Source organism: Sorex fumeus, unplaced genomic scaffold (genome assembly GCF_029834395.1).
Source record: "Sorex fumeus unplaced genomic scaffold, SorFum_2.1 ptg000007l, whole genome shotgun sequence".
Taxonomy (NCBI): Eukaryota; Metazoa; Chordata; class Mammalia; order Eulipotyphla; family Soricidae; genus Sorex; species Sorex fumeus.
Genome location: NW_026606064.1, coordinates 50,765,729 through 50,787,340, shown reverse-complemented (window position 1 = coordinate 50,787,340; position 21,612 = coordinate 50,765,729). Strand labels below are relative to the sequence as shown.

Here is a 21,612-nt window from a genome sequence, read left to right as displayed (position 1 = left end):
AAAAAAAAAATCCCTTCTGCTATGAAAGACATGGTTTATTTTGGGGTCACCCCTGTTGATGCTCAAGGCTCACTAGTGGCTCTACATTCAGGGATCACTCCTGGCAATGCTTGGGGAACCATATGTGGTACCAGGGACTGAACCTGGGTCATGCACCCTGCCCTTCTGTGCTATCACTCCTGCCCCCTGAAGGAAACTGTTGGGACAACTGAGGAAACGTGAATGGACCTGTTGACTGGATGGGAACCATGTGTCAGTGCTTACTTCCTGATTTTGGAGGTTGGGTATGTAGAATACCATGGTTTGTAGGAAATATACATTGAAGCACAGAGTGAGTGAGTGTGTGTGTGTTTACGTGGCACTGTGCAATTCAATTCACTCATGTGGCTCAGGAGAAAAAAGTTATTTTAACTGTAACTTAGAACAGAACAGGAGAGACTGTTTCAAAATAAAAATTTTACTTTGACAGCATCATTTTATCAGGAGTTTTGAAAGATGTTCTTTTCCTTTTCTTACAGAGGAGGTAGGTTATCTGACACGCTCTGGCCTGATGGGAACCTCTTGAGCTGCAGCTTGGCTGCATCCGTTTGAGAACTGAAGCTCCCAGGTAGGTTGTCAGCTAAGGGACTGCTGCAGAGCTTCATACATCGCTCGGTCCTAGCAGACAGGAAACAGGTATGGCGCGGGTCAGTGTGTTACAGGCTGAAGGGTGCCCTCCTCCCCTGTGCTGATGTGAGCATACATGATGTGAGAGTTGAAGTTGTTACATTAGGCATTACAAAAGGCGAAAATATTAAAATGAGGTAACGAGGGCGACTCTAGTCCAATACAGAAGACACAGACTCGCACAGGGGAAGAGTGAGCGTGGAGGCAGCCGTCCGTGAGGAGAGGCTGCGGGAGACACCAACTGCGCCAGCAGCGAGCGCCCGACTTCTACCACCTGAACACCAGAAGCCCCCGCTGCCTGGGTCGCTGTCACGACAGTACTGGGAAACTGATTTAACCCTGGCAAACTGTTTCTTGGACCCACACGTTTGCCCCTCTACCAGGCGACGCCTGCTCAGACTCTCATGCTGACTGAAAACCAGCACAGGGTGGTCTTGTTTCTATCATCCAGATCATGAAGGAAAAAAAATTGTTTTGGGTTTTGGGTCCCACCTGGTGGAGCTCAGGGCTTACTCCTGGCTCTGCACTCAGGAATCTCTCCCAGTGGGGCTCAGGACACCATACAGAGTGCCAGGAATCGAACCCGTATCCACTGCGCTATCACTCTGGCCCCCTCATAAAGAAGACTTCTAAACCACCGGCAATGGGAAGCAAAAGCAGAGGCATCATGCACGGCATTAACGCGTGTAAGACACGACCAGAGAATTTTCCAGTGTGTCTGTACTGGTTGTGATATGTGAGCGCCCTGTTGCTTCTCATCCTCGCCACCACTTGGCAGGCCAGCCATAAACTTCTGTCAGGCAGGCGGGGTATGGCAGGAAGCTGCTGCGGCCACAGCTACATTCTAAGTGTCAGAGGTCCTTCCACTTTTGTACACTAACCTAGAAGAAACACTTAGGGCATGTTCCTTGTTTCTCAAGTCATTTTTTTTTTTTTTTAATTCAATCCTATTTGATGCAGGGGCAAGGTGTCTCTGACTAGACTGTTTCTTTGTCAACAAATGCTACTTATCTACTGACTTTTACGCCAAAAACTTGGGCAAATGGCAGACTCATGCCTGGGCCCTGGGAAGCTCTTGATGGGGCGTGGAGAGAAAATTCCAGAGGGGCACTGAGAAGTGCCACAGGTGGCGGCGGCTGCAGGGGAACCAGGCCTTAGCCAGAAGAGGCTCTGACTGACCTGGAAATGTGATCCCAACAACACACCTGTCAGCAAGGGGCACCCCTGAGGTCACGCTCCACTGCCCTTTGTTATTCCCTCCAGAGATCACCCCATCCCACTCAGACCTGCGGGCGAGACACAGCAGGACAGTCTGAGGACGCCCAGCGTTGGCAACCTGGAACCTCTCCAGGTCTCCAGTTCTGGTGCTCGGGGTGTCAGGGCACTTGTAATCTGTAGGCCCTGCCCCCCCGAGACTATGACCTCTGCACCCAGGACTTTGGAACTTGGTGCCAAACTGTCCCCAAGTCGTCCCAGCAGATCTATTTGACCATGGCACAGACCAGCCACTGGGCAAATATGATCCCCCAGTTATCACGGAGCCTGCTCAAATGTGGCACCCAAGTGTAGAACACGGGAATTCCTGTGAGTCTGGGCAGTTGGCCCCTTTTGATAAGACGCCAAGGCCTGGCTGAACACAAGCAACATTGTCCCACAACACTGTCCCCGGGGCACATGGAGCCCTGGGAATGCAGTGGTGACACATGCAGAAAAACGCACTCATCCAGAGCGGCAGAGGCAGGATGGTGGTGATAGGTATTACTGGGGATGCCCAGCATGATCTTTATCACTGCCCAGGCCTGCTGGACTACCATAGCCACTGTCAGGCTCCATCTCTCAACTGTGACCTCTGGGCATGGTTCAGGCCCACTGGACCTCTCAGCTGTAGCTGCCATGTGATCACCTGAGTACGGCCAGGAGCGGTCCTGGGCTTGGGCTTCATCATCTTGCTCCTTAACTGCTGGTGGACATCAAGATCTGGTCCCGAGTCTTCTGTGCACCCTGTTATCAATGCCTCTAAGTTTCTACCCATACATGCAATATTTAAATATTTAAATTTTATTATTTTTTTCCTACTTTTTTGGGTCACACCCGGCGATGCTCCGGGGTTCCTCCTGGTTCTGCACTCAGAAAATCACTCCTGGCAGTGCTCAGGGGACCACATGGGATGCTGGGAATCGAACCTGGGTTGGCTACGTGCAAGGCAAATGCCCTACCCGCTGTGCTATCGCTCCAGCCCCTACATTTTTAAATTTTAATATTAATATTTTAATTTTATTTTTTTGGTAACACGCAGTGGTGCTCAAGCATTACTCCTCGTTCCACTCTCAGGGACCATTCCTGGCCGTACTCAGGGGACCACATGGGATGCCAGGATAGAAACAGGTTGTCCGTGTGCAGAACAAACACCCTACCCGCCATACGAGTCTCCATTCCAGCCTCTTCTCTCTGCAAGAGCACATCTTACCTTTTTTGATATTGATGACTTCACTTTCTTGAAAGCTTCTTCAAAGTGCTTCTGGTTAATCTTGAGTTCACCTGGGGAGCAAGTGCATAAACATACACACCTCAGTACAGTCTGAGATTTATAACTTAGTTTTCCTTGAGAGACCTTCAAGCTTTCAGGGAAACACTGGCTCTCTTCTTTTTCCAGAAAGTATTTCAAACCAAATATATTCTTCCCATGAAAATGTTTTTAGATGTTCTATTTTGATTCAATTTATATATACCCCAATTCCCTTTGGCAGGAAGGGGGAAAATCACACCTGGTGCTGTTGAGGGGCTGGGGATCACTGGTGGCAGTGCAGGGAACACGTGGCATTAGGGATTGATCCCAAGCCTCCTACAATCAAAGACTGCTCTCCAGTCCATTAAGAACCCCTCTGGCATCCACCTAACCATATTTAATTTTGCATAAATATTTTCAGCTTATGATCTACATTTTAGCACAATTTCCTCGGCCCCAACAAGATTATACTGGGACAAATATTTTAAGGTTCTTTGCCTTTAATGAGAGAGTTCATGATGTTTTATTACTTAAATCTCAGTTTTCCTCCTGGCACCCCATGTGGTCCCAAGTCCTGCTAGGAATGATCCTAAGTACAGAGCCAGGAGAAAGCCCTGAGCACCACTAGGTGTGATCAATCTCAGTTTACTGAGGTATCAGTGACACCTGTTTAAGGCAGACAATGTAATGATTTTGCACCATGTATATGCTATGAAATAACTACCACAGCTAGGCAGTGAGTAGCTTGAGCTTTCATGATTATCTCTGTGTGGGTGTGTGTGGTGGTAACATTTAACAAAGTTCTCTCAACAGCTTTCAATGATATAATTTAGGGTTATAAATTAACAGTGCACATTAGATCCCCAGAATTTCTTACCTTAGAGCTGGAAGCTGTCTGTCCCCTTTGACCAAAATCTCCCCATTTTTCTAAAGGCTGGAGGCTGTGTGTGTGGGGGGTGATATCCAGGGACCAATCCCAGTAGCAGCACTCAGTTATCTGGGTTGGGGGGGTCCAGTGACAGGCACCGTGTGGTACTGGGGTGACCCTGCTAATACTTTGGGTGCCACCACCAGGCCCTAGGGTGGCATCTAAGACTATGCTTGGTGGTGCCTGGGGGACCAACTAGGGTTCCTGACTGCTGTATGATCCCCTGGCCTGTACTCATCAGATGTTAATGACAAGCCAGAACATGCTCAAGAATTTTATCTATTTTTTAAATTGTTTGGTTTGAGGCTGTGCTCAGGGCTTGCTCCTGGCTCTGTGCTCAGGGAAACCACATGGAGTGCCAGGGATCGACCCTGAGTCAGCGGCATGCAAGGCAAGCAGTCTACCTGCCATATTATCACTCTGACCACCTAATCCAAGAATCTTAAACTAGGAATAAAACCGAATTTCATGCCAGACACAGTAACAACAAAGTCTCCAATGGAGACGTTACTGGGCCCGCTCGAGCAAATCGATGATCAACGGGAGGGCCTTTACCTTTACCTTCATAGCAAAAGCACATACATGTTACAAGTTTCACTACCTTAAGTTATTATATACAGACAAAATCAGGGGGATTCTAATGATAAGATTCTGCCACTAGATAAGGAAATGAAATCAGATAGCTAAATTGTGGGCGGGGTGGGGTGGTCCTGTTAATACTGGTAATTTGGGTTGGAGGTGTAGCTCAGGCCCCTGGGTGCCAGATCCCGGGGCCATACTTGGTGGGAGCATCAAAAGCTAAATGTTAAAATGTAATACAAATATTTGCTTGAAGCTTTACCTGGTAACAACAACTTCTTTCAATTTTTCATATAGAAAACTTGATCAAGTGTTCTTTTCGACTTTTGGGGTGACACCCAGCGATGCTCAGGGGTTACTCCTGGCTCTGCACTCAGGAATCGCTCCTGGTGATACTCGGGGGACCCTATGGGATGCTGGGGATCAAACCTGGGTTGGCTGGGTGGAAGCAAAAATGCCCAACACACTGTACTATTGCTCCAGCCCCAATCAAGTGTTTTATAAGAGAAAAATCTCTTACTTAAAAAATATAATGTGTGTTTGGGCCAGAGCAATAGCACAGCGGGTAGGGCGTTTGGCTTGCACGCCGCCGACCCGGGTTCAGAGCCAGGAGTAACCCCTGTGCAACGCCGGGGTGACTCAAAAAGAAAAAAAAAACCACCAAAAACAATGTGTGGATAAATATGGGTTTGATGCCTGGCACCCCTGTCCACAAAACAGAAGTGGAGCTGCGACCAGGGGGCAGTGGCCGGGAGGCCAAAGCCCCACACCACACCTGACCTGAGGGCTCGGCCGCCAGTGCCGCCCCAGACTGTCGCAACTCACAAAAGGGGTGAAGGCAACACGACTAGGTATGTGCAGACTCTCCTCCTGAGATGACTGATGACAATGACAACTATGATGGGAACGGGAAAAGTGGAGCCAAACAAGTGCGATGGAAGTTTGGCATCAAGGCACCCGTTAACACAGTGAAAATACAGCTAGAATGACAAACTGCTGCAAAGCGGGGATGGCAGAATTTGTTACATATGTCTGTAACATTCATTCAAACAGAATTGTTTAGTAGGATTCCCCAGAAAACAAACCAACATACAAAACAAATAATGACTCTTTGAATTTTTAGTAGAATCCAATACATGAATAGAGGTGGCCTGCAAATCTTTTTTTTTTTTTAATTTTTTGTGTAAGTATTTTTGTTTGTTTCGGGGACACAACCAGCAGTGCTCAGGGCTTACTTCTGGTGGTACTTGAGGGACCATATGGGGTGCTGGGTATCGAACATACAAGGCAAGCGCCCTCCTTGCTGAACTTTGGCTCCAGCCCCAAGGCCTATGAATCTTTAGTGACAACAACAGATCCCAAGATAGCCATCAGCTGTAATGTTCAGGGGTATTATAGCATTAAGTTTTTTCATGGTGTTCTGAATTTGCTAATTACATCATACCTAGTTCCAAAGGGAATTTAAAACAATTTACAATAAAAGAGGCTCAGAGAACTGACTCTTAAAACTAAACAACAAAAACAACCAAGGACTTCATAATGGAGATGCCTGTGGTGACAAACTTAAGCTACGCATATGCTGCTGTAACTGATAAAACATACCTTTATGATTGCATTCATCTGGGGAACATAAAGTAACAAAATAGGAGACTAACACCCAAGAGTGGCCAAGATTAGTACCAGGAGGTTTGCTCCATGGCTTGGAGGCCAGCCACACACGCTAGGGGAAAAGGGAGCTCAGATAGAGAAGGGAGCACCAAATAACGGGTGTTGGGAGGATCCTCCCAGGATAGGAGAAGCATACTGAAAGTAGATTATAGACCAAACATGATTGCCACTCATTGCCTCTTTTGCAAATCACAACACCCAAAAGGAGAGAGAGAACAAAAGGGAATGCCCTGCCATAGAGACGGGGTGGGGTGGGGGGAATGGGACCCATGGTGGTGGAATGTGGGCACTGGTGGAGGGATGGGTATTTGATCACTGTATAATTGAAATCCAAGCACAAAAATTTGTAGTCTACAACTGTACCTCATGGTGTTTCACTAATAAAAATTACCCCCCCCCAAAAAAAATGCCTTTATGATTCTTGGTTATCAAAGGTGACTCCCTTAAAAAATACATGAATAAAGGGAGATCAGCATCAAACTTGAACTTCAGGCCAAAGCCTAGCTTTGAAAGACAAGGTGGGTGTCTCTCTCTCTCTCTCTCTCTCTCTCTCTCTTTAATTATTTTTCAGCCACACCCAATGGTGCTCAGGGTTTACTCCTGGTTTTGTGCTCAGGGATCACTCCTGACAGAGTTCAGGGGGCCACATGGAGTGCCAGAGAGAGAATCCTGATTGGCTGCATGCAAGGCGGCACCTTGCCTGCTGTTTTATTTATGCAGCCCCAAGATGGGTCTTTTGTTTTGTTTTTTCTTTTTGGGTCACACCCAGCGATGCTCAGGGGATCCTCCTGGCAGTGCTCGGGAGACCATATGGGATGCTGGGAATCAAACCCCATTCAGCCCAGCCGCATACAAGGCAAATGCCCTACCCGCTGTGCTATTGCTCCAGCCCCAAGATGGGTCTTTTTGAAGAAAGGAATTCTGTAAGTCTGCAATGAAGATAGCCATAAACTTGAACTGACCAAGCATTTGTCTCAGCAACCAAGCAAAGCAAAGGCAGGGATGGAATACAGTTCACAAATGAATTCTCTCTCTCTCTCGCCTACACAACCCTAACCAGTAAATTCAAAGGTATCGTCAAAATTCAAGAATTGTGCAAAGCTGCTGAGATGGTCCCAAACAATGAAATCATAACATATGTGGATTTGATATTTTGAAAGGGAAGATTAAGAATATAAAAAATTATTGCATTTTCGATTGATTTTTAGGCCACACTCAGTCGTGCTCAGGAGTGATCCCAGTGATCCTCAGGGGAGCAAATGTGGTGCCGGGGATCTGAACCAGGGTTTCGGCCAGAGCAAACACAAGCCTGACCGTCTATGCTCTCTGGCCCCAGGAAGATTTTTTTTTCTACAGTTTTTAAAACTTTTTTTTTTTTTGGTTTTGAGTCACACCCGGTGATGCACAGGAGTTACTACTGGCTCTGCACTCAGGAATTACCCCTGGTGGTGCTCGGGGACCATATGGAATGCTGGGAATTGAACCCAGGTCAGCCTCATGCAAGGCAAATGCCCTACCTGCTGTGGTATTGCTCCAGCCCCACATTTTTTCAGACTTTTTTTTTCTGTTTTGCTTTTTGGGTCACACCTGGCGATGCACAGGGGTTACTCCTGGCGGCGCTCAGGGGACCATATGGGATGCTGGGAATCGAACCCAGGTCAGCCGCATGCAAGGCAAACGCCTTACCTGCTGTGCTAGCTCTCTCCAGCACCCCACATTTTTTCAAAATAAAAAAAAAAAATTTCTGGGCCTCCAAACCAGAGATTCCTGAGGGATCAATGCTGCTTGGATGGAATTGGGGTAGGCCACATGCTTTGCAAGCCCCTTAGATCCAGTAATCTCTCTTGGGCCTCTATGATACATATTTGTAAGTTCTTGAATTAAGAACATTTTAGGAGGAAAGGTCATCTGCCATCACCTTGGTAAGCAGATGGCTTTCCAACATTGATTATGAGGCAAATATCACAATGAAATCTGTAAATGGATGCAGTTGTTGAATTAAAAATATTTATGATGACAAGAAAAAGTACAATACTTTGTTAGAGAAGCATTAAGAACTTTTCAATTATTCTACTTGTCGATCATGTTACAAAACATTCCAAACAGGTTCTGAACAAAGTCTTCTCATCAGAAAACATTCTGGGGCAGAGAGATTGTGCAAAAGCACCCCATATGGTATATCCTGAGCACCGCCAGGAGTGAGTCCTGAGTACAGAACCAGGAGTAAGCCCTGAGCATAGCCTGGTGATGGCTCAAAACAAAAAAATGATACCACAGACAACACATGCTGGAAAAGAGTCATTTTCCAAGTTTAACTATGGCTTGAGGTATCCAGGGTGACAAACTAGAAGTGGGGAGTTCTGGAGACACTGTACCTTTTTCATCTTTGTTCTTCTGCTGGGCCATTTCTTGTCTCAGGGCACAGAGAGACGCTTCCCGCACCAAAGCCGACAGGTCTGCACCCCTGTGAAGACGCAGGGTGCATTTACTCTTAGATACTGCAAAAGCCCACAAAGAAGCTGGATAGCGTTTTCCCTCCCGGTCACATTAACTGGGAAAGAAACGGACCAATAATGTTGGAATGAACTGTTCCTGGTCAGTATGAAAGAGTGTTAAGTCTTCATTTAAAATACTTTTAGAAGTGTGGAGGAAATAATGTGGAGAATCATAAATATTCTCATGCAAATACCAATGTTCCCATGCTGATTCCCACACAAATACCAACAATACATAAAAACTGAAAGGATCCAGTCAGCAGGAAGAAACACACAAATGATTTTACAGCAATACTTTGTTCAGAAGGCCTATGCTGAAGCTCGAAATGGTCCATTCACACATTATCTAACATCTGAGTAAGCATATATAAAAAAAGTAATTTATGGATCCAAGTTCAAAGGGGGAAAACACAAAGGTTTTGATTCAAGCTCAAGCTAAGTACACGTCATAAATTATTTAAAATATGACAAGTACTAGCAAGCCTTCAATTAATCATTCCAGGTAATAATATGCTGGCCTCTGAGTCAAGGAAAGACATTGGGATTAACCAGTATTTCTCAACTTTGTTTCTTTAACAGGATTCTTCCGCTAAAGTTCCTTAAGAATGTTTGCATTCGGGATAAAAATCCCAATTTTGGGGTCTGTGGACATTAGCTCTTCACTGTGATAACCACTTATTCCCCCCTACCCCCCCGCCCCCACCTTTTTGGGATCAAATAGAGGCCCTCATGCACAGCCAGAAAGGCTGCCACTGTAGAAAATTACTGAAAGGATGGAAATGCCCAGACCTAACAGCCATACAGTTCTTTTGTTTACCAGAAGAATCAAGAGACCCCTGATCCTGAGAACACACAAACACGCACGCATGCACGCACGCACGCGCCCAGCAGTCATCAGTCTCCGTGGGCCATGGGTGTGTACTGAATAAACCCTTTTGCTCCCTACATAACATAAACACCATCTCATCCTTAAATTCTCTAACAAAGACAAAGAGCCTGGCATCTGTGTGGAGGCCACTAGCTTCCCTATCCCGTGACCCAAAGGAGCCAAATCTCATTCCTAATTGAGTTCTGTGCCCTGACTGAGTTCTGAGAGCGAGAGGCACAGCACTCCCCTCATTCCTTCTGAGAAGAGGGCATTAAGTTCTGTGCGTCCCTGAGTTCCAGGCCCCAGGGTGAAGGGAACAGCTCCCTCCCGGGCAGTGGATAAAGCAGGCAGCATGAAGTCCGACAGCTGCAGGCAGCTGCTGGAGCTGAGCTGGAGCTTGAAGGGTCATGGTTGGGGGTGGGGAAGGGTCATGGTTGGGGGTGGGAAAGGAATATGTCTCCCAAGCAGCGCTCAGGAGCCCTGGGGGGTGATCTCTCCTGGCAATACTTGGCCAACTGGGCCAATGGCTCAGAACGTGAGGGCTGAGGACATCAACGCCGTCGTGCTGGGGACCACTGGGCCCCCCAAATGGTGTCTGGGCCTCTGGGGATACACAACAGTAATCCCTATGCTCTCTCCCTGTGCTCTCATCACTGGGTCTTTTCTAGTTCCAGAGGCCCAACCTGTCGGCAACATCCAGTCACATTCCAGACTCTAATCTGCTCCTTAAGGAGCCATGATCACCGCCCAGAATGGCACATTCCTCAGCACTGGGGAGGGAGAAAAGACTGAGCCGCATTGCCCGAGGTGCCCACAGAGGGCAAAGGGGACACAGCGCTGTGGCGTGCCCTCTTCTCAGAAGAGATGAGGGGAGTGCTTTGCCTCTCGCTCTCAGTTCCTCTAGGAAACCCCTCACTTCACACACAACAAAGGTGGTGACATGCCACTGTTCAGCCAGGCCGAGGGCCTGAATTCCCAGCAGCGGGGGGTGGGGGGGTCCCTTTATTGGGTATATATATAAGTTTACACTGCTGAATCTAACTCTCGGGTGGAAAACCCCATCCCACAGACAACAGCTTGGGATCACATCTGGGACATGTACTGGAGACATTTCACCAGCCTCCAGTTATCTCAACCAAGAGGTCTCTCTCTAAATTATTGAAGGTGCAAGTGTATCTTAGTGGTACCAATACCTGAACAAAGTTTACCAACAATGAAAAAATAAAGTTCTCAAAAATAAACCAGAGATAGATGGAATTGGGCATCTCTTCTCTGCCTCAGTACCCAAACTGGGAAATTTGGCAAATTAATTTAAAAAAGTGCAGTCTCCTGCCCCCGCGCCTGACTGTCCTCGCCGCTGGGGCCCCTTGGAGGGGAGCGGGTTGAGCTTTCCTCCCCGCCCCAACCAGGGCTCCAGCAGCCAAAGACCTCCAGGACCAACCACCACCACGCTGAGATCACTCTCCGCACACATGAAGGTACTGGCAGAGGGACAAAGTCACGCGGGTTCCGGGGCCGAGATCTCCAAGCCTACTCGGATTTGGGCCGAGCATTCTCCACCCAGATCCTCCAAATTCCAGTAGGCGGGGGTCACACCCACCAACTGGCCCCCTGGTGCCGTGTAATCCCATCAACGGCCAAGACTCAGAGACTATAAAAACCAGCTCCCAGAACTGTGCGGCTGCATTTGCGGCTGCGCGACATCCTATTATGACATCTTGTTATCTCATTCCTACTTTGGACAAACTGGCAGGCTACCGAATGTAGCCTGCCCACAGGGCAGAGTCTGGCAAACTCCCCGTGGCGTACCAAATATGCCAAATACCAGTAACAATGATGGGTCTCATTCTCCTAAAGAGCCTTGAATATAATCTCAGGGCTAGGATGAAGGAGTCGTTACTGGGGCCTGCTCGAGACAATCGACGATTAACAGGATGATTTGTGATTTGTGAATTTAAAAAAGAATTTAACACAATAAGCCATACGACAACAAACAGGTGAGGGTTTGAAGGTGGAAGTACTTGGTTTCTGCTTTAACCAAATGTTGGGTATTTGGTGATGGGTAGATGACAGCAGAAAGGCAGTGAGGAACGCACTGAGCCTTAGAGAACAGGGCATTACCAACTTTCCTAACTGCTAAAACACCTGAACAGTCTACACTGGCAAACTACAATAATACATCTGCTTGAATATTGTGGAAGAACAGCAGACAATTTGTGAAAGGCTGCAATGGTCAGGGTATCTGACACTCAAGAGTCAGCATGGGGAAAAGTTCCAATCACAGACTGGGCACACGCCTTGCAAGCAGCTGACCCAGGTCTGATCCCTGGCACCCCATCTGCTCCTCCAAGGCCTGCCAGGAGTGATCCCTGTGATCCCTGAACGGAGATAGAAGGAAGCCCTGAGCACCACTGGGTGTGGCCTACAAACAAAAACACAAAACAAGTATGTTGTCACATAAATTCCTTGGCTCCTCAGAGAAGGGCGGGCCACAGTCCCGACCTGGGATTCTTCTGGGAGACGCGCAGAGCACTGCAGGGCTACACCCTAGCTTCCCAAATAGTGGGTCATGGCCCCACATAGGGTTGTGGGAATGAATGTATGGGAAGCTGCAAAGTTTTAAAAAAATTTATGTATACAGCGGGGCTTGCCTGACAGATGCCAACCGAGGTTCAATCTCCGGTATCCCATATGGTCCCAAATACGTCCGGGATAACTCCCACGTACACAGCCAGGAGAAATTCCTGAGCATTGTCAGGTGTGACCCCCCCAAAAAAACCCTCTCCCCCCAGATATTCTACATATGTGTGTATTATGTGTGTGTATACACACACACACACACACACACACATATGTTAAATATATATATATATACACACACTTATATAACCTTTTCAGATTCCTCACCAGTGTCTGATCTGAACACCTACAATGGGCTTAAGAACTTCTCAGGTGAAAAGTGGTCATGAGAGGAAGGCCGATGATGAACCTGGGCTATGGGAAACTCCCAGAGGGGTCTCAGCAAATGATTGCTGCTTAGCTGAGTGTGGTGTCAGGTGGCTCAGCCCAGGGCTGGTTGGAGCAGGTGGGAGGCACTCCACGGGCCCCCTACCCCCATGTCCACAAGAGGAAGCGAGCCTCAGAGAGGCGAGATCCTTACGAGTAGCAATCACAGCGGAGGTCACCAGCAACTGCTTCCAAATTCACATCAGTATCCAGGGGGGGTTTGGTGCCATTCTGGGGGGAAAAAAAAAGAGACAAAAATTTAGGCCAAGCACACGCCCTGGTTTGACCCTCTGAAGCAAAGATGGTTGCTCTGAGCCCCACCAAGAGTGATCCTTGAGCAAGGAGCTAGGGGTAAGTACAGAGCACCACTCCTGGGTATGCCTAAAAAAAACAAAAACAAAAACAAAACCCACCACTATTCTATATAATAGGTGGGTGCTTGATTTATTATCATTTTTTTTAAATGTTTGTAGTGCCAGGGATCAAATTCAAGACCTAATACATGAAAGATAATGGGAAAGGTCAAGTACTCCATCACTGCATTATAGCCCAATCCCGACATAATAATTTTATGGGTGGGGGGAGGGAGGGTGGAGGAGGGGCGTCTCCCAAGCAGCACTCAGAGGCCACTCCCGGTGTTTCTTGGCTAACAGGACCGGGGTTCAGTGAGAGGGTCAAGGATGACATGCTGGGGATCACCTGGGCCCTCTTGGAGTCACATGGTTGGGGCCAGAGTGATAGTCCAGCGGGTCGAGGGCTTGCCTCGCATGCGGCTGACCCAGTCTGATCCCCAGCACCCCAGATGGTCCCCCCCAAGTCTGCCAGCAGTCATCTCTGAACAGAGCCAGGAGTAAGCCCCAAGCACTGCCAGGTGTGATCCCTCTCCCCCCAGAAAAAAGCGCCATATACTGCCAGGAATCAAACACAGTCCACTGCTCTCAGGCCCCCCCCAATTTTTTTTCCTTTTCTTTTTGGGTCACACCCAGTGATGCACAGGGGTTACTCCTGGCTCTGCACTCAGAATTACTCCTGGTGGTGCTTGGGGAACCATATGGGATGCTGGGAATCGAACCTGGGGGTTGGCCGCATGCAAGGCAAATGCCCTACCTGCTGTGTTATCGCTCCAGTCCCCCAAATGAGTGTTAGGTAAGTAAACAGCTGCTTAACTCATAGAACTGACTCCCAGATCAGTGTCAGAGTGTTACAAAATTTCAAATTTGAGAAATGAAGTCAATTTAAGGAGCAGATTCTAAAACCTGGGAAAATTAAACAATTTAGGAAGAATTTACATGCAGTGACAGCAAAGACAAAATCCCCCCTCCCGAATAAAGATGGCCAGCCCCGTGTCTTTGGCGAGAAGATGCCTCCTCACCTCCCTCACTAAGTTGCCATGCTCTGGCAGGCCCCTCTCCAGGTGGCCGAGGGGGAAGGAGCTGCATGAGACGAAAGGCCTTGTGCCTGACGTGTTCTTTTTTTTTTTTTTAATTAGTGAAGCACCATGGGGTACAGTTGTAGATTTACAAATCTTTGTGCTTGGGTTTCGGTCATACAGTGATCAAATACCCATCCCTCCACCAGTGCCCATTTTCCACCACCATGGATAATATCCCCCCATCCCCCCTCCCACCCTGCCTCTGTGGCAGGGCATTCCCTTTTGTTCTCTCTCTCCTTTTGGGTGTTGTGGTCTGCAAAAGAGGCATTGAGTGTGCCTGACGTGTTCTTTCCGAACCCTGCATCTGAAATACACCCAGCCTGTTGTTGCCGCCAACCGTCCTGGGGCTCAGAAATGACAAGGATCGGGACAGGCTTGGCATTTCAGCACCATCTGACGACAAGTTGGCAGCACACACAGCAGAGGCCCAGACCCACCTCCCGTGATCTCAAATGCAAGACACAGACCGCTGGCAGGCTCCTGTTCGCTGTTATTCACAAGTGACATATCAACTGCACAGCCCTTCCTTTCAGAAACACCGTATCAGGAACCAGTTTCAAAAGAAACACCCAGAGGAAGAAAAGTGAATCAACAGTGGCCAGGGTTACAGGCGAGCCGCAAAGCGAGTCAATATCGGCCCGCAGGTGCCCTGGCCAAGCACAGCACCCGGCCCACGCTCAGGTCCGCGTCCATCCTCTCACTTCCTCCCAGCTGCACACCGTCAAGACTGTCACAAGCGGAGCAGCTGCTTGCTGCTGTTCTCTGATAAATTCAAGTGTTCATCTATAGAGTCAAGGTACAGGTACGCTTCCTTTCCAAACCGTAACATATTTTTAAACACACACACACACACACACACACACACACACACACACACACAGAGCTGCATGTGAGAGAAGCAGTCAGATGCGTCGCTCCAGGCTCCTTTTGCTGGAACTGTCCTGATATATTCAGGAGAGCAGCTAAGCCTGGGAATGCAGGGAGCAGGAGGGCAGCTCCGGGAGTAGCTCACGCCCTTGTACTGGGCAAGAGCAATTTATGAAACAGGCTGAAATCTTCCTAAAAGTACAGTTTAGTGGCATGAATGTACATTCACTCCACCGCCCCGTCCGAGAAAGACAGCTGAGCCGCTGCAGGCAGTACCTGACCTCTCCCCTCCACACCTCCACAGCCCTTGGCAATTGTTGTTCTTCCCCTCTATGAATGTACCTGATGACAATCTTCTCTTTATTCCTCTGGACCTTTTACTCGCAGAAACTGTCCACCTTCCTGAAGATGGCAATAAAAAAGATTTCGAAAGTGGAACTAACAATGGAGCAGGAATGTAAAAAACAAATCTGAGTCCTTATCAAATCTGGACAGACTTTCGGAAAGCTTCTTTAATCTTTATTATAAACTTAGTTTGGTAATTTAAAAAATCTTGGGGGTATGGTGCTGCCAGCAGGTCAATCTGTACCTGTGAGGCAAGTGCATCAGCAGGCTGCTGATGGCGCCTTCAGACTTTCAGATACCCCAAAATTGCTGCTGTGCCTTTGGCCAGACCCCAAAAACTTGGGGCAAAGTTTACCAACAAAGTAAACGGCCAAAAGTTAGGTATGTGGGAGACACACCCACAAACCACCTCCGGCTCAGCTACATAATTGGAGGAATGGCCTCTGTGGTTCCTGATTGAACTGCTAAATGGACATGATCCCAGAGACTCAGAAACAAATCTCGAAACCCAGCGACTTTTGGCAGAAATGCGTCCGGTCCCTGCAGTAGGTTACCGGTGCTGGGCCAACCCAGGTGGGAATAGGTTTCTTGCCTTGGCCTGTTCCCCCTGGCGGCCCAGAGGCCGCCATCCTCGAGGCCACTGGACAGTCAGGTTTGGGCCTACAGTGACTAGGCAAGCAGGGCCTCAAGGGATGGGGGGGAGCCGGTCCAGTCCTCCCCACCCCAACGAGACCCCAAGTCAACGCCCACGAATGGACTCTCTGGTTCCTGATCAAGCTGCTTAATGGCCATAATCCCAGAGACTCAGAAACAAATCTCGAAACCCAGTGGCTTTTGGCAGAAATGCGTCCAGACCCCAGAGTATGTTACTGTTGCCGGGCCAGCCCAGGGGGGAAGGGAGGTTGTCACTCTGCCTGCTCACCCTTGGCGGCTCGGTGGCCGCCATCCTCCAGAGGCCATTGACAGTCAGACTTGGGCCTTCCCCTGTTGGGCCTCATGGGATGGGGGTGGAGCCGGGCCTGTCCTCCCCATCCCAACGAGACCCCAAGTCAACGCCCACAAACGGGCTTCTCTGGCTCCTGATCAAGCTGTTTAACGGCCATGATCCCAGAGACTCAGAAACAAATCTCAAAACCCAACGGCTTTTGGCAGAAATGTGCCTGGACCATGCAGTAGGTTACTGTCCCTGGGCCACCCCAGGGGCGGGGAAAGGGTGTTGTCCCTCCGCCTGCTTCCCCCTAGCAGCTCGGTGGCCGTCATCCTCCAGGGGCCATTGGACAGTCAGGTTTGGGCCCGCAGTGACGAGACATTGTGGGCCTCACAGGATGGGGGTGGAGCTGGTCCTGTCCTCCCCACCCCAACGAGACCCCAAGTCATCGCCCATGAACGGCCTTTCTAGCTCCTGATCAAGCTGCTTAACGGCCATGATCCTAGAGACTCAGGAGCAAATCTCGGAACCCAGCAGGTTTTGGCAGAAATCCCTCCAGATTTAAGTGTTAAAATTTCAGAATTTCAAAACTGCTCAGCCACTACTGCAGCCACGCGACATCATATGTTATTCATAACCAGCAATAGAAAACAAACTGTCTACTGTTGCCTTTTCAGCAGATCTGAGTGTTGGGGTAAAATCTCAAATAATAATAGTGGGTTAGGTGTCAAAATATTGAATGTAATCAAAGTAGAGAGAGAGTAATGTGGAAATCATCTGCCCCACAGGCAGGGGGAAGGTGTGGGATGGGGGTATACTGGAGTTGTTGGGGGTGGAGAATGGGCACTGGTGAAGGTACGGGTGTTTCATTGTATGACCGAGACTTAGACCCGAAAGCTTTGTAACTGCTCTCACGGTGATTCAATAAATAAAATTATAAAAAAATGAAAAAAAAAAAAGTAAGGTGGAGTTCATGCACAATTCAATCAGCTAATCAGTGGCTGAATAAATAGCAGTACTCCTACATCAAAAAAAATCTTGTCTTCTATCTGGATAAGCAGACAAAATCTTGCTCTATGTGGGAGGGGGAGCAGCTTTGAGCTGTGATGGTGAATATGTAGCTAGGATTTATCACAGTGAGAAATGGGAACCTTTCGACCTCACAGGTCCTGAGTGAGGCAGGAAAGCCAGATAACACAGGCAGGTCCACTAAGTGGCTCCTTCAGCGCTGGAGGGCAGAGGGGTGTGGGAGCGCAAGGCCGACTGAAGGTCCCGATGAGAGCCAGTGAGAGTCTGGATGCAGTAGAGAGAGGGACTGGGACATGTGCCATGCACGTGCGAGTCCTGGGTGCCATCCCTGGCCCTGCTTGGTCCCCCAAGTTCCACCAGGAACAGGCCCTCAGCACTGAGCAGGGACAAAATCCTGAGCATGGGGGTAGGGTGAAGGTTTGGTCCACAAACAAGCAAAAGAAACCATTCAACTTGACCCTATCACATGCAGTACAGAAGTCTCCTAGTTATATTTCACTCGGTGCACAGAATTACCTCCACTGATTTACTTTCCTGTTTTCATCAGAAGCTCGTTTGCTTATTTTGGGGTCTGGAGCTACCCTTGGTGGTGCTTTTCCTGGCTCTGTGCACAGGAGTGATCGTAGGATTTGAACCAGGGTTGACACAGCCCCAGCCTCACCTGAGGGAAGCGCCCCTCCTTCACACAGCTCTGACCATATGGGGCCGTTGATGTGGGACTTCCAGGCATTCAGTGCTCAACTGCCTTTTATGCCAGAAGAAAACTGTCCTTTCAAAACACAAAATTCCCAACATACATATATGCAGAGATATATAAAAACACACATTATATAAAGTCCAGGAATATAAACCATGGGAACAGAGAGCACACCTTGCCCTCCAGGGTCTGGCCTGATGCCATCAGCTGGCACCGGGATGGCATGACACCCACAGCCAGGCAGCTGTGTTCCCCTGCTGTGTTCTCCTGCTGAATATAAGCAATGTCATGGAACACGGACATCAGATAAGGCCATTGTGGGACCAGGATGGATCAAAACAAGAAACAAGACCTCTTGGGCACAATGGAAATACTGTCTAAGTGAAAAGAAAAACCAAACTACCACGGCCCGGCTGACATGCTGCCGTGGGTGTGGGTGTGTGGGATGCTGGGCCACCTGTGGCCATGCTTAGGGAACACGTAGGGAGGGGACTGACCCTCCTACATGCAGGGCATGTGGCCCAGCCCACTGAGTGCTCTCTCCCATCCCAGCGATTGCTGGAGAAAGGAGAGAGAGAAATAAGAGAGCATACTTTTTTGGTGGGGTGGTGTGGGGGCCACGTCAGGCTGTGTTCAGGGATCACTCCTTTTGGTGCCTGGGGGACCACATGTAGTCCGGGGGATTGAACACAGGTTGGCTGTGTGCAAGGCAAGTGCCTTACCTGCTGTACGATAGCTCTAGCCCCTGAGAGCACTGTTCTTATAGCTAGGGACTATGTGCCTTAACTGCCCCACAACGGACACAACCAAAAAGAGATTTAGCTCTTTTTTTAAAAAGAGAATTCATTTAGGTTAACACTGCATTAGGTTAATACACTTAGGTTAATTCTGTATTATTTTATTTTCCTATTTGTTTCGTCTTTGAAGTTAGGGATTTTTGAACACTTACTCTGTACCGGAGGGGCTAACACTGTGTCATGTGCATTCAAGATAAAAGACAGTATAAAGCTGCTTCACAGTCGGACTGCCACACAGAGTATTTATATTTGATCTTAGCCAAAAGGCCAAGAAGTGATTCATACATAGTATATTTTTTTTGTTTCTAAGTCATACCTAACAGTGGCTCTTGCTGACTCTTGGCTCTCTGCTCAGGATGTTTGGAGGCCTGGCTTAGTCACCTGCGTGGAACCAGACCTGCCAGGTGGGGACCCACCCCCACAACCCTTGTGTTGGACATGTGTGCCCAAGATTATCACTGTAATCTGGAACAGCCCACGGCAAGTGTGAAAGTGTTATGGTGTCTTCATGACTCTTTAAGAAATCTTTAGGACAAATCTGAGATTGTGTTTGTGCCCAGGTGTGTACGTACACACACACACGCACACACATACACACTTGATCACATTAGTTACAGTTCCTCAGGTCAGACACACACACACACACACACACACACACACACACGATCACATTAGTTACAGTTCCTCAGGAAAGACACACACACACACACACACACACACACACACACACACACACACACGATCGCATTAGTTACAGTTCCTCAGGTCAGAGACAGGGAAGGAAAGAGATGCCAAGATGCAAGCTGGCTGGATCTGAGGAAGTAAGAGCTTGAGTGCAGCGGAGGCCCTTCACTTGGGCATCAGTGACATTCTGGCTTAGGGGATTCTGGTTGTGGGGCTGTTCTACTATGGGCAGCGTCAGCCCCAGTGCTGCATACACAGGTCCCCACCACTGCCCTGGGGTACGGAGTGGAGGGTGGGAGCAGAGGTAAAACCTCCCTGGTGAGCAGCACTGAACTAAGCACAATGTTTTCTTTTCCTGACTGACCACCAGCACTGTGCTGATGAGAGAGAAAACGAGCCCAGCCTGAGGACTCTCCCAGTCTCCCGACCACACAGTTGCTGTGGCTGGGCTGCTGCTGAGGCACCCCTGGAACTTAAATAACTGTGACTCCTTCTCCCCCAAGTCCTTTTTGAAAATGCTGCGTCCAGTTACAGCGGCTGAAATGAGAGTTCACCTTCCTTTCTCTTTCCCCCTCAGCTGTTAATCCAAGGTCCTATTGAGCAAGACTGGGAGCACTTCCCTGTCCACTATGCCTTCTTTGCTCCTGCCACACAGGAGCAAACTGCACACTGCCTTAGCTCCATCGTACTTTTTTTTTTTTAAGGCCATACCTAACAGTGGCTCTTGCTTCCTCTGGGCTCTCTACTCAGGAACACCAACCCTGACCTCCAGTACTTGGGGCGCTATCTATGGTGTTGGGGATAGATCCAAGTTTGGCCATATGCAAGGCCAGTGCCTAAGCCCCTGTATCTCTCTGGCCCAAATATCTTTAATTCTGTTGTCCTTATTTTCACTTTTACATAAGCTACCTTCTTGTGACCTTATAAACCCCGGAAGTTAAACGATCTACTGTCCCTCCTTTGGGGGGGGGGGGACAGTTAAGAATATTGTTACATGTAGTCTAAAGTTAGGATGGTCTGGTAAAACAGGATCACAGAATGTTTTATCAAAAGAGAAAAAAAAATTTTTAATGGCAAATAAACAGAGAAAAATGTGAAGCAACCAAATGAAAGAGGACAACCTCTTGAAATGTGAGTGAACAACTTTCTTTCCACTTTCTTTCCTGTCTTTTTTCTTTCAGATTCCTTTATTGTGGTGGGTGGGTGGCTCCCAAGTGGTGCGCAAGGGGCCTGGGAACCCCATATGAGCCCACAGACGTCTCTCTGTCATCAGTTCAGCACAAGGGCCCAGCATGTGAAGCTGTCCAGGCCCTGAGGTGCCAGGGGGACCAGGACCACCCCAGCAGCACTCAGGGACCTCTAGGCTGCACCCAGCAATGTCCAGAAGCCCGTCCTCGTGTCGGAAGCCAAACCTGGTCAGTGCATGCCTAACATGCACCCGAAACACCTAACTACCACCTATCTTCAATTTTCAAAACAAAACAACATGCCCCTCAAAAAAAACAAAAAACAAAACAAAACAAAAAAAAAACACCAACCCCAGAAAAAGAGAACTGGACAGTGACTGCTAAAGAAAGAAAAATCCGTGTAGTGGCAGGGGCACTGGGGAAAGAGTGAGTTGACAATCGCATAATACTCTACTAATATTTCAGCATGGAAAGAAGCAGCCTCTGAGGCTGGTGTCCAAGGACAGTTCAAGAAAGGACTGGGCAGACCAGCAAGGGATCTGAGCAGAAGCAGGAGGCCTGTCTGGTCCCGCTCCCACCCCTGCACTACCAGGGAGAAAAACGAGGCCAGCACATGACTATCCAGTTCAAGTGACCATCAAAGTACCGAGAGGAGAGACCGCGGGAGAGGCACCTTGGGAGAGCATGCAGCTCTGAGCACCCTTCTTCTTTAAGCAAATTACTGAGAAGCGGGAGTTTCCTGGGGCTGGAGTGACAACACAGGGCGTAGGGCATTTGCCATGCACGTGGCCTATCTGGGTTTGGTCCCTGGCATCCCATATGGTACTGAGCGCAGCCAGGAGTGATTCCTGAATGCAGAGCCAGGAGTAAGCCCTGAGCATCGACGAGTATGACAGCCCCCAAAATATAGAAGAGGTAGTGAGGTAGTTT

General features: G+C 48.6%; 1 protein-coding gene across 1 annotated transcript in view; it reads right to left on the bottom strand.

Moving 5' to 3' along the window:
* Positions 1 to 436: 436 nt before the first annotated feature.
* The window catches only part of NVL (nuclear VCP like), an 88,683-nt gene continuing 67,507 nt past the window's right edge, over positions 437 to 21,612 (bottom strand). The window contains exons 20-23 of the mRNA XM_056132318.1: positions 12,871 to 12,947; positions 8,723 to 8,811; positions 3,134 to 3,204; positions 437 to 657 (exon numbers count right to left, since the gene is read on the bottom strand). Of these exons, the coding sequence (XP_055988293.1) occupies positions 616 to 657; positions 3,134 to 3,204; positions 8,723 to 8,811; positions 12,871 to 12,947 (279 nt within the window). The 3' untranslated portion in view covers positions 437 to 615. The remainder of the gene's footprint in view (positions 658 to 3,133; positions 3,205 to 8,722; positions 8,812 to 12,870; positions 12,948 to 21,612) is intronic.